The sequence below is a fragment of the Pleurodeles waltl genome, chromosome 6, assembly GCF_031143425.1.
Source record: "Pleurodeles waltl isolate 20211129_DDA chromosome 6, aPleWal1.hap1.20221129, whole genome shotgun sequence".
In the NCBI taxonomy this organism is placed as follows: Eukaryota; Metazoa; Chordata; class Amphibia; order Caudata; family Salamandridae; genus Pleurodeles; species Pleurodeles waltl.
Window position 1 is genome coordinate 1,058,749,169 of NC_090445.1, and position 13,685 is coordinate 1,058,762,853.

Here is a 13,685-nt window from a genome sequence, read left to right on the forward strand (position 1 = left end):
CCACTTAAGAGAAAAATACATTTTTTTAATAGTAACATCTTAAAGGTTTTGGGTGGCTCGGGGCAAGGTGGGTGCCTCTCTCTCTGGAAGAGCTTTGAATTTTATTAACTTTTTTTTGCCAAGGCAAGCGTGCATGATGCTACTTGATGCTTAACCATATGCTATTTATTACATAAAAGAATCGTAAAAATATGCCTTGGTTAGGGCTCTAAAATATTTAAGATGAAACCAGGTAGAGAATGACAAAGTTGGAGAAGAGGAAGGCAGAGTAGACAGAGTGATATTAAAACAGGAAAAAGGGGAAAAAGAGAGAAGTTCACTTTCCCAGGTGGCCCCTTGGACGGCAGGGACCCTGGGCAACTGTACCGTTTGCCCTGGACGTCAAACATCTCTGTGTTTCAGCAGACAAGCTAAGCAGGGCTTTCCCCATTCCCACCATTTCTGGGTAGTTTTCAACCTGGACAAAAAGCTTCAAAGACAGTTTGAGTAGATTAACTAGATCTCTGACTTCTATGGCATGTGTTGCCTGGATACACCTTTACGGGGATCATACAGGGCAGGCCTATAGAGGGAATGGCTGCATCATGGGCAGAAGCTTGTGAAGCCTCAATTACAGACGTGTAAAGCAGTCACATGGGACACTTCATCTATGTTTGCTTCTGATCACAGGTTAGATGTGGGAAACTGTGGGGCGGAGTTTGGTGCTAGGGTATTAGAGTTGCTATGACTTAGTTTACTGAATTTTTTCCCTGTATGTGTTTTTTCTTAAATCTGCCTCCATTTGTGAGCTCTATCATTCTGGGAACCAGGTTGCAATTTATTTGTGTGATATATCATCATACAGTAAGTAGTGGTACTCAAAATCAGTTGAGGAGGTAATGAACTGGTTACTTACCGGAAATCCTCATTACTCTGAGTATCCATTTCTTGTATAAGGTTACTAAGGCCCTCTTTTCCTGCCCTAATTAAAACCCTTATTGCCTCTATTGGTATTACATGGTTTATGGTAGGTTACACGTCCAGTTCATTCACCACCTGACCCAGCTAAACCAATCAAAGAAGCCCTCTCCAACATTTAACTTCCTTGTCCCTCCTAATACCCAGGTAACCGATGCGTGTATAGTACACAAAGGGAGAGAATAAGGGAGTAAGAAAAGGCACCCATCGTACTCGACTCCCCAAACACAATACTAAGTCACAAAAGAGAGTACGGTTTTTTTTTTAAATATAAATGGATTGGAAGTGTGCTAATTGCGTCACCATGCCAGTCCTAAATCTCAACTAGAGATACAACGCGGGGTGGTTCACGGTCTGTGGAGGGGGATTTCCTTTACGGACTAGGTGGTCTCACACACTATATAGTGTCATGCTTCATCATATGACCACCTAGCCCCACCCAGGTAGGGCAATACCACCTGGGCGGACTCAACCTCGCTGTTAAAGGAACAGGAGGGAGTGCGTAAATTTAGTTAGATTTCTGGAAAAATAGGGATCCAGCTATGCTATGGGAATAAAAACACCTACTCAGATACCAAGGGGAGTTTTAATAGAAGGTTCTGTGTGGTGTGATTAAAAGAAATGGGAGACCAGTGTGAGAACAATGACTCACAAGGTCACCTAACTATCCAACATGTTTCTGCCCTTGTGATTGAGCTATGGAGGGTCTCTGGGCATTCATCAGGGCGTTGGATCCCTGTTGCGGATGCTAATAGCGCGCTGCAGTTTAATTCGCAATAGGAAAAAACGTGGGAAGGGAAGGAAGGGCCTACCTTAGCCAAGGGAATACCTGGGGAGAACCTATGGTAAATACAATAACAGACCAAAATTGGCAGTGAGAAAGAAAATTCACGGCAAACCACGGCACACGTGACAAAATATCATGCATAACACAATAGTAATGGTTGCAGATAGAACGGTCGCAGCAATGCAGGTTATGCGCGGCGATTGGTAGGTCAGGGAAGACAATTCCTTACCCTAACAATAAAGGCTACTAGCCTCTGGTATCCTGGAGAGGGAGCGTCCCCTTATAGTCAGACTCTAGGGTTAGAAAGGGAGAGAGCAGAAGGGGAGTAAAGAAGAGAAATTATATATGAGAGAATAGGGATAAGACAGTGAAAAAGAAAAAAGAAAAAGAAAAGAGAAGAGAAAGAAAGAAAGAAGAAGAAGAAAAAGAAGAAGAAGAAGAAGAAGATGAAAAGAAGAAGAAAGGAAAAGGGAAAGAAAGAGAAGGGGGAACAAAAGGGAAAAACAGGGAAGGAAAAGAGAGGGAGGGAGCAAAAAGGGGTGGGGGGCAAAAGAATAAGAGGGCTGTAAAGCAAACATTCTTCTTCTTCTTCTTTTTCTTCTTCTTCTTCTTTCTTTCTCTTCTCTTTTCTTTTTCTTTTTTCTTTTTCACTGTCTTATCCCTATTCTCTCATATATAATTTCTCTTCTTTACTCCCCTTCTGCTCTCTCCCTTTCTAACCCTAGAGTCCGACTATAAGGGGACGCTCCCTCTCCAGGATACCAGAGGCTAGTAGCCTTTATTGTTAAGGTAAGGAATTGTCTTCCCTGACCTACCAATCGCCGCGCATAACCTGCATTGCTGCGACCGTTCTATCTGCAACCATTACTATTGTGTTATGCATGATATTTTGTCACGTGTGCCGTGGTTTGCCGTGAATTTTCTTTCTCACTGCCAATTTTGGTCTGTTATTGTATTTACCATAGGTTCTCCCCAGGTATTCCCTTGGCTAAGGTAGGCCCTTCCTTCCCTTCCCACGTTTTTTCCTATTGCGAATTAAACTGCAGCGCGCTATTAGCATCCGCAACAGGGATCCAACGCCCTGATGAATGCCCAGAGACCCTCCATAGCTCAATCACAAGGGCAGAAACATGTTGGCTAGATAGGTGACCTTGTGAGTCATCGTTCTCACACTGGTCTCCCATTTCTTTTAATCACACCACACAGAACCTTCTATTAAAACTCACCTTGGTATCTGAGTAGGTGTTTTTATTCCCATAGCATAGCTGGATCCCTATTTTTCTAGAAATCTAACTAAATTTACGCACTCCCTCCTGTTCCTTTAACAGCGAGGTTGAGTCCGCCCAGGTGGTATTGCCCTACCTGGGTGGGGCTAGGTGGTCATATGATGAAGCATGACACTATATAGTGTGTGAGACCACCTAGTCCGTAAAGGAAATCCCCCTCCACAGACCGTGAACCACCCCGCGTTGTATCTCTAGTTGAGATTTAGGACTGGCATGGTGACGCAATTAGCACACTTCCAATCCATTTATATTTCCAAAAAACCCCGTACTCTCTTTTGTGACTTAGTATTGTGTTTGGGGAATCGAGTACGATGGGTGCCTTTTCTTACTCCCTTATACTCTTCCTTTGTGTACTATACACGCATCGGTTACCTGGGTATTAGGAGGGACAAGGAAGTTAAATGTTGGAGGGGGCTTCTTTGATTGGTTTAGCTGGGTCAGGTGGTGAATGAACTGGACGTGGATCCCCTAACAAAATAAGTAATTCGGAAAAAAGGTATTCAGAGAAATGAGGATTCCTAGTAAGCAACCAAGTCATTACATGCCAGACCCTATCTAGGGGCAAAGCCCCAAGCTTGGTCTGAAAATCAATTTATAGATTTATAGAGCAAACATACTATGCTCCCTTTTATTGATGTTGAGGCAGGTAAAATAGGTGTACCACTAGAGGGCGCCAAGGGCTGCAGATGCTCTGTTTTCTCTGTCCCTGGGACATACTATTTAATTGACTTAAACTTACAACACAGTGCTTGTGCTGCTTGGAATCTCCCAATGGTCAAGGAGCAACGGTGGCAAACAGAGAAGAATGGTGGTAAAACGTGCCAACAGGTCGACTTTCACATAGCTCCTTCAAATGCATGTTGAGAACCTATGTGAAAAGTGAATAGTGGCATGACATGAGCTAATGCCATTTTTGATTTTTCTCTTCAAATGAACCCAGCACCGCACCAACAACACCTTGTCTCTACCACAGAATCCCAGCCTTCCTTCTTGGGGCGCCTCCAATGAACTCTACCCCGCGCCGGAGACGTCTCGGGATCAACCCATCTGTGGGGTTACACAAGGACTCTCAATTTATCTGGCATATATTATTGCGGTAAAAATACAACATTCGAATCAATCTGTTTCTGCCAAACACATGTTTTGCATCTGTTGCTTCCATGTTTCCTGTATACGACAACTGCTTGGCCGGGCGCCTTGTAGCTACTGTGCTCATGCTTGACGCGGCTGCACTTTTGTTCACTTCCTTGGTTAACACCGATGTCTCACGGAGACCACCAAAGTAGAGAAAACGAAACTGCTTTCATCTAGTTCTGGCAGGTATCAACATGAGAACGCGCTCTAGTCCGACCAAGAACTTTCAAATTGAATATATAAAGAGAAAGTGGTCACCGGGACTACAAAGTACCTCTTGTAAAAGTAACTCTAATAAAAGCCTCGAAGTTCACTTAAAGCACTACACAGAGCATGGGTGAGCGGTTTCCTAAGGGGTGGGTCATATTTCTTTTGGCACCGAACCAAATAGCATTGTAATGTGATGGAAAGTAATTGAACCTAGTCTCACAGCTTGTCCACGCGCGGTGCGCCGCCATGTCTCACGCACATCAGCACCTTGTGCCATAAAAGACCAAACCACAGAGGGCGCCCTCTCAAAGTGCACCGCAAAGGGCGCCAAGAGACCCGAAGCAAAACAGTGCAGCGCGACCGTGACAAGACCAGCATGCGCCATATAAACAATGAAACCGGGCCACCCAGGAACACAACTTGGGCTTCGCTTAAGTAGGAAATCAATGCAATGCAATCATTTCTGATCATAATGAAAGGGAAAGTGTGATTAAAACTCAGAGCACAGTGACAAAGAAAGATACATGGGAATTGTGTCCGTTGGACATATTTAGAGGGGGTGGGCGTCTGTGGGTGTCAAATGGGGATCGAAAGAATGACTTACGCAGTTAACTATTGCACATATAGGGAATATTATATGTGTAGTGTACGTTCCTAAAACAGCACAGGAGAATTGTTCATCCACCTCTGCAAAACATTATTTGAAGACCCTGTCGTGGCAGGAGGTCAAATTATAAAATATAGATATAGCGCTGTGTGGTTTGGCACTGGTAAAAATATTGAGGGTCAGCAATAGCTCAGTACCATGCATAAGTAGCTCTTCCAGTCCAGGGTTCACAGTGCATACTGGGGCCTGTAGTCCTGGGCTCACTAATGGGCTAAACAGCACTGAAAGGCCCAGGACGCGACTTTACAACATGGATTGCATGAGCCACTCACGCCGACGTCTGGCAAACATAAGAGCTGTTTACTTCCCCAAAACGCTCTCCTGCTAAACACTGGCAGACAACCTGTGCATTGCTGCCCTTACGTTTCTAACCACCCCAATCCATAATGCGCTGCATCCATATTTCAATAATTTAGCGACATGCCCTAACTCAGCCTCCAAGAACTTGCTTCGAGTAGTTCCAAGTGTGGCATCGAGATGGCACTTGGTGTCATTTTTTGGACAACATCAATCCAGCCAGCACAAGATAACTATTTCACATTAAGGAATACGCATTTTGCTTACATCAGTGTGTCTTCTTCTCGTTTTCTTCTTGGTGATCTTCAGTGCTGAACCTTTCTTGTCTCTATAGGAATAAAATACAGCCATTTGTTTTCCAGACCGGATCTTACAACACTACAAATCTGATTCATCAACATTTATGGAATGATGGTGATTAAAGGAGTCTTAACTAGGTCTCCTGGGCTTTATGTTTTTTTTTTTTTTTTAAACTTTTTCATCTGTGTTTATTCCTATTTATGTTAATCATATAGTAGAAAGTCCTTCATATTTATTTTTGTACATGTAAAGAAAGTAAGTTAGAAATAGTGTATTCTCACATTTATTGACCCAACGAAAGCACATTCACATTTGGATGTCAGTCAGGCGTTACTGCTGCAACTGTGTAAGTAGTCGCATGCAACACAGCTGCTAAACATAGCACTGAAATTCAAGCACACCTGCAACTAGCAGAACTTCATTGGGCAATCTAATCTCTGCACTGACTGCTGTTTAAGTAATTTATGGAATTTTGCCCTGCAGATTAAAGAGCTAGGTCAATCTTGTTATTTTGTTACCCCTAAGTAAATCATGAGCTGCACATCAATAAAAGTGGGAAGTGCGGGGAAGCAGAGATGCAATCAACAACACAATGAATTATACTCGTCTTCCGTGAGAAACAATAAAATCAGTACAGACAGGATGGCCAAACAATAATGAGCATATTGCTGATCTCACTTTGAGGCAGTCTAATTTCTGCATGAACCGCTTTACAAGCAACCAACATAAAAACGTGTACATTTCACAATTCCAACCTTTATTTCCGGTTGATGATCAGCTCAGATTTAAATGAATGCCTAACAAGTTTTCCCATAACATACAGGGAATAGGCAGAATAATGTGCCAACACCGACTTAAAAATGTTCAAAAGTGATGGTGGTTTATGCAGATTAGGTGGGAATGCTTGGTACATGCACAAACCTAGGTGATATGGCCTTCAATGAGTTCTTGAACTAGTTACATCAGCAACTTTGAAGCGCACTTCAGCACTCGTGAATCCTTGGGAACTGGTCATGACCTTTCTCCTACACACCCACTCTGAGTTCCAGGATACTGTAGCAGACAATGTTTAACCTGCTGGGAATTCCCAGCTACCTATTATTGTCAGATTTGTATGCCAGTCACAGATGACAATTTAAAAAACTAAAGACTTTTTGTTGGAAATTACAACCCGATTGGCTGACTTCATGCTGATTCTCAGAAGGTATAAGAACCACAGCAAAAACGTTATGAAACTCTGCCCAGGCCAGTGGTCTCCTTCCAAATAATTTAAATGGGGTAGAAAGTTTGTACCCAGCCGGGATACATAGCAAGAAACTTCACACAATATGTCTTCAGCCTTTATTTTTCCTGAGTTTGTATGGCAGAGATGATATAGGTATGGGGTATAACCTCTCCACCCTCTACTGTTCACATAAAATTACTTATTGATGCCTGGAACAAAGGGAACAAATCGATTCATACAATAAATGTATCTATATGAATCATTAGGTTTATTCAGCAAGAAAACGAAAGAAATCATCAAGAAGAAACAAGCTCTTCGCTTTCAGAAGGGAAGACACAACGGGCCTGATTAACACCTTGACGGATGAGATACTCCGTCACAAACGCATCGGCTATCCCCTCCGCTGCATAACAAGTTCCATCATGTCCTATGGATCTTGTAAAACTGCGGGTGGGATATCTGTCACGTTGACGGAGTATCCCATCCGCCACGGTCTTAATCAGGCCCAAAGAAAGAAACTAGCCACAACCTACTTCTAAGATTGGTACCATGACACTCAGTAGAATGAAGGAGGGCTACGACAGAATTTATATCCTGATCCCATAAAGCAGCAGCTCCAGTCAGCTGTTTCCCGGGTCTACCACCTACATCGTTGTATGGTAACCAGTCCAGGATTTTAAGAGGCTTGGTACCCTTTTAGTGAAGGCTCCTAATAAGACATATTTAATTAATTATATATTTGTATAGTGTTATACAATGCATGAGGTCTTCTAAGAGTTCCATGGGGGCATAGATGCATTGACGAAGAGAAAGGTGTGACAGCCAATACAGACAGTGGGAACAGATTTGGGTCAGGTACCACTCAGAAGCTGTACAATCAAGAGAAAGACTAAAATATAAATTCAGTTCAGGCATTTTGACCTAAGTTAAAGATCAACCCCAGAATGGAGCGTTTTTTGAGAAAAGAGTGCATATGTATGAGATAATCCATTCTAGATTAGGGGAGAAAGCAGAGCCACAAGAGAGCTAGATTCCAGCAAAGGTCCCTCGAAGGTAATAGAGAAAAGGGAGAGGAAAAGAAACCAGAGAAGGAGAATGTATTTGTATATTAAAAGCATAAATTATTTAAAGGTATAGCATTTACATGCACTTTGGGGATGAGCTCGCTTGATATCTTTGGAGACACTATAGACATCAGCAAATAACTTCTGTTGAAAAAAACCGGCAGAGGAACACATGCTGCAGATATCGCTACCATCAGGAGCACCCGTGTGCGCATCACTGAAGAGCTCAAATTCTCAACTGCTACCAGGCCCAGAGGTTACCTAGTGTGGAAACCCAGTAGAGGCACCGGGGTCCCGTACTTATTTTGTTCTCTGCTCTGTCCATCATGTTTTTAGTTACGAGTATAAGACTAGAAAAGGATCCTCCATACTTCTTGCTGTGGGTCATTTTTGAAGGAATATATTTTAAGAAAGGCGCAACCCCCCAAACAATGCTTCAAAAATGTCAGAGCCAAAATTGCCTTTGAGAACATCCCTATATTTTTACTGGAATCAGATTTTAGGACCACATTTCAGTTATCTAAGAATTTTTCCAAAACAAAGGTTTTGGGTGAGGATGGAGACACTGCCATTTTTCTTGTTTGTGCAGTACGCTTAATTTTACAGAGTCCATTTTTGCCAAGCAGCACAAAACATTGTAGACAGGAGCATTTTATTATGCAAAAACCACACAACACACAGTGGGCTATTGGTTGGAGAAGAACATTTCTCACAGCAGTAGCACACATTAGTTTCATAGCTCTTGCGTGACATTTTCTGCTAAAAGCGATCATTTCGCTCAAACCAATCTGTAGGGATTGAAAACTGGAGGGAAAAAATGCAACAGAAGAAAACTAAAAACAAAGCAAGCAAAAACTAACAATCATGAATTATGCTAGATTTCACTTCCATAAATGTTACACATTTTTCAGAATACATTTTCATGATCTCTATTTACATTATACACTAGAGAACTTCCTACATGCGAAAATCACACAAGATACCATAGGACACTGATTTGCGTAGGAAATATCTGATAGCCGTAGCACACATTTGCTTCACGGTTCCCAGAAGTCAATTTCCACTCAATCCATTCACTTTGCTCAAACCTGTCTGCAGGGGGTAAACAAGGCATGGAAACAATGCAAAATAGTGAAAGAAATTGCATGAAACAAGCAGAACCCAACAATCGTGAATTATGAAGGAATTATTTACAGCCCTTTCTGAACACCAAAAATGATAAGGCGATTTGTAAGCAAATCTTGAGTTAAAGTTGAATAAAAAAAATAAGGACCATCAAGATGAAAGTGTCAGAACTCCTGCAATTATGCTGTAAATCAGTAATTTGAAGAGAAGAAGAAAAGTCAATGCAACAATGGACAAACAAGAAAGAAATTTTCTGGTTGCTCTAAATATCATTATCAGAGCAATGCAATATCAAAATTGTTTTGTTTCTGTCAATATAACTTAAAAGGCTAGACACTTGACCCGTATGACACTACACAAGTTGGAATTCCACAAAGCAAATCAGCCTTTCATTCTTACAAGTTCAGTACATTAAGTACCATTAAATTGGGTAATACTAACCTCTTATTTAAAGTTCTTAAAAAGTGTGATTTAAAGTGATATATTAAAGGCAAGTTTGTACTGCTGTGTTTAAAAAAAGTGCCTGATTTACATCTTGGCGGAGGGGAATACTGTGTCACAAACGTGGCGGATATCCTGTTGCCATATTACAATCCCATTTAGTCCTATGGAGATCGTAATTCGGGGGATGATATATCTGTCATGTTTGTGACAGAGTATTTAATCTGCCAAGATCTAAATCAGGCCCAAAGTCTTTTAGTCACAAATGCCTTGCCTCTGAACAACCTCTTTCTATTTGTACTTGATGGAACGCCAAAGCATTAATTCAGAAGTTAGCCCAGAGCAGTGTAAATGTTTGTGTCGTACAAATGATAATATCTTACATCAATGATGAAATATTTGCTTCTGTAGAAACAAGATATTGGGCCTGATTACAACTTTGGAGGAGGTGTTAATCCGTCCCAAATGTGACGGATATACCACCAGCCGTATTACGAGTTCCATAGGATATAATGGACTCGTAATACGGCTGGTGGTATATCCATCACTTTTGGGACGGATTAACACCTTCCTCCAAAGTTGTAATCAGGCCCATTGTTTTTAAATTGATTATGTCTAATGCAAACTTTTCGTATGACACATTAAATAATTTACAGGAGTCTCAGTCCACAACATTTTTTTTTAAAAGACTTGAACATTCAATGCAAATTCAGAATTCTTTATTCGATCTCAGACAAGACAGATAACAAAAGACGCAGCACAATACAAATTAAAATAGATAACTAGTTAAAAACCAGAACAACAGATATAGCCCCTCATTACAACTTCGTGGACGGAAAAGGCCGCCTGCTGAAGTCCCACGGTCGGGTTAACGCCATTTCGGTCCCCTTCCCTTCCCGCGGTCCCTACTGAAAGCTTCCCGCTGGGCCAGTGGGTGGAAACAGAGTTTCCGCCCGCTGACCCAGCAGGAAACAGCCCACAACATTGACGCCGGCTCATAATAGAACCGGAGGCAATGTTGCGGTGCATAAGCACCCTTTGCGCTTTTCACTGCCTGCAGAGCAGCAAGTGCATGGGTTATGCAAGAGCCCCTATGGTGCCCCCTGCACCCTGTCTCCATCAGCCTTTACATGGCGGGCCAATTGCCATGTAATCGCCGGAGAAGAGACTTGTAATCCCCAGGGCAGCTTGCAGTGCTGCCCTAGCGGATTAGGACCGCCAGCCCCTCCAGTGGAGGAGAAGTGGCGGTGCTGGTAGTCCGACCGTGGCGCAACCTACACGGTTGTAATGTGGCTGTCAGACCGCCACATTGGCGGCAGTCCGACCGCCACCACGGCCTTGCCGGTCTGAAGACCACCTGGGTTGTAATGGGGGGCATAATAAGTAGAGTGTAAGCACATAGGCACATGCTGACAGCAGACATCGAATTAAAAAGAAAACTAAAACTGGAGCTATAAGGCCTCGCCAATAGAACATCATAGATTGAAGCAATTTCAGTGCACAAAAGCACATTCAAATGAAGGTACAGCTGAGAAAGAGATTAGATTATCTTGGTGTACAGTTCTGCATTTTTACAATTATTTAGTGTTTGCACATAACCCACCGGTTAAGGGCTCAATTCACTCGGTATTTTACACACTTAAATGAAGTTTTGGTGGTGAAAACAGCTCCATTACAAACAAATGCCCAACCGTGATTCACAGTATTGGCAGAAGTTGACAGTGGTGGACGTGTGACATGGCTGCAGGAGACTACATACATGTAACATTGAGACAATACAGGACATATGAAATGAGGTTAGAAATAGACTATAATTTGTCAAAAACATTTTTTCGATAAGGGCTTATGGCCAAACTAGCAGTAAAATGTGCATTGATGTGTGATTGGATACATGAATAAAGAAGAACTCCGGGCATAGCTTATTGCTATGCTAATGGTAGCATGATGTTTGCATCAATCTACCCACTGATCCAAGAGAAGTATTTATTGAAAATGATGTGTGCTTTTACTGGGATCAGTGCTTAAAACCCATCATTTGGGATGCTTTTTAAGGCTCTTGGGTCTAGCTCCTGAAATGAACCAATTGTAGACTCATAAAGAACAAGCTGAAAATGACAGCACGTGTCATAGCGAGGACGCAAGGTCTATGGTTAATTTTCTCAGTTATGGAGACCTGATCTTCAATAGATACCCCTACTAGGCAAATTCATTGATGCTTGTCACTTCACCATCCATCAGTGCTCAGGTTTCCAGATCCATCACACTTGGAAGTGGGGAGTGGGCTAGAAAAAGGCTAGGCCCACTTTCAAATGCTACATTGACAAAAAATTAATCATGCAGGCCTCCGGGAATTAAAATCAGCGACACTCTATACACACGCCAATTCCTTTACAGAGGTAGAAGAGCAGCAAATTGTTTTTGAGTCACCTACCCTGTCAGGGAAAGTTAAACTAGATGCCTTTGCCTAAGCAACGGGGCGGGTTGACAGAGAGGGTGCTGGGGGGAGACAGAGACCGGGGGTGGATAGAGAGGTATGGCCATAAATCTCATTCTAGAATTTCAGCACATGGAACCAGTGAGTGAAGTGATAAATTAATGGTGTTGCCTTACAAACAAATAGGTAAATGTAAGCAAGCTAACTCAGCAGGTCTCAGAAAAAACATTAGCACTACACGCCCTGGGAGAGACGTGTGTGCAAACTAGTCTAATTCCATTAATGGGTTCCTAAGGATGCTGAAAAATAGAAAGCATTTTCATTCAGAACACCAGAAACAGACTAGATCAAAGAATAAACAGAATAAATGCTCCTTTAGCCGTACAAGTCTGATTTCTTCATTCAGGGATCCGAACTCAAGGTGAAGGGGCTCATTAAAAGGAGCTAATCAGGGCTGTATTACACTGAGGCTGCAGTGTCCTTGATTATGCTGCGGGGCTCCTTTAACTAGGTGCATCGGATGCAAACAGGGACCTTGTGCCATATTACACATGCTGCCCTACGCCAGGGGAGACACAAGCTCACACCTGGAACAGAGCAGCACATTATGAAAGATAGAGCGACGTTTTAAAGTAGGTCTGCAATTCAGAGTGGCAATAGAACCCCAGCAGACTAATGAAGTCAGTTACTGCACCCGCCTGCAGCGAGATGTCTGAGGTGTTCATGGGAGCCCCTCTTCTCTTCAGAGGAAGCCCTCAGAAGGGTGAAGGAGAATCCCACTTTGACATACCCACAGACAAAGGGTCACATTTATGTAATGTCAAGAGAGTGGGAGAAGATACACAGTGGAGTTCCTGCTAAGTCCAATAAATTGTATGGTCAACAAATATTTACATCTCGACTCCTTTTCTATACAGCTGGGGAGGCCACAAGATGATAAAATGATTTTGTGTGAATGAAGGTTCTGGGCACTCAATGGGTAATAGATGCCTCAACGTGAAAGCTGGTGGCTTTTGAGCAGATCAACTTCTTGCCCATGTCAGTCCTTGAATTCTAAATATCAACCTCGGTTTAACCTGCTATGGTTAAGGAGATGTGAAATACAAAGCAGTTGATGGATTGCAGGCTGTGTCCCTGCTGCTGCTGAGACGTTCTAGAAAGTGAGTCGAGCAACTGGAGTGATATCAAGATGAGTGTGAGGACTTCCTACCAGACGTGCAGCAGTATTTGTGACCTACTGAGATAGGAGATTTGCTGTTTCAGAAGGCAGAGGTCGGCGGGGTCGGAATGGCCTATAGTGAAACCAGGTAGTGGTCGATGGGCCAAGCTGATAAATCAGTACCTATGTCTGTGTTTGAACAGTTCATGGGCCTGTTTTATGACCGGGGGACAGGATTTTACTAGTGATTTCTCTACTATTACAACAAACACTGGCCGCATCAAACACAAATGCATGCACTCCCTCGTACCTTACAAAACACTCATACATCAAACTGGGCTGATTCACAAAAGCGAGCCTCTGTTTTCATCTATCTAGTTCGCTAGAAGGTGTCACTTTTATTATGGTGCCCGGGCCTACTTCTTGTCCCACCCCAGCCCGACCTGTTAGGTAGGGTTAGTTCGCAGGATCGGCTGTTTTAGCTGACCTGCGCTGGGTGAGATGCCATAGTCAGAACTGATGATGACTCCAACAATTAGTGGAAGGAAGTCAAAATGGATGAATGGAAGAAAACCTCGGAAAATGTGCAGTCCTGATGG

General features: G+C 42.7%; 1 protein-coding gene across 3 annotated transcripts in view; it reads right to left on the reverse strand.

Moving 5' to 3' along the window:
* Nucleotides 1-13,685, reverse strand: part of PLEKHG5 (pleckstrin homology and RhoGEF domain containing G5) — an 834,379-nt gene that overhangs the window by 214,623 nt on the left and 606,071 nt on the right. For all 3 annotated transcript variants that reach the window (XM_069240015.1, XM_069240016.1, XM_069240018.1), the window contains one exon: nucleotides 5,606-5,666. In XM_069240015.1, coding sequence (XP_069096116.1) covers nucleotides 5,606-5,666 — 61 coding nt within the window. The remainder of the gene's footprint in view (nucleotides 1-5,605; nucleotides 5,667-13,685) is intronic.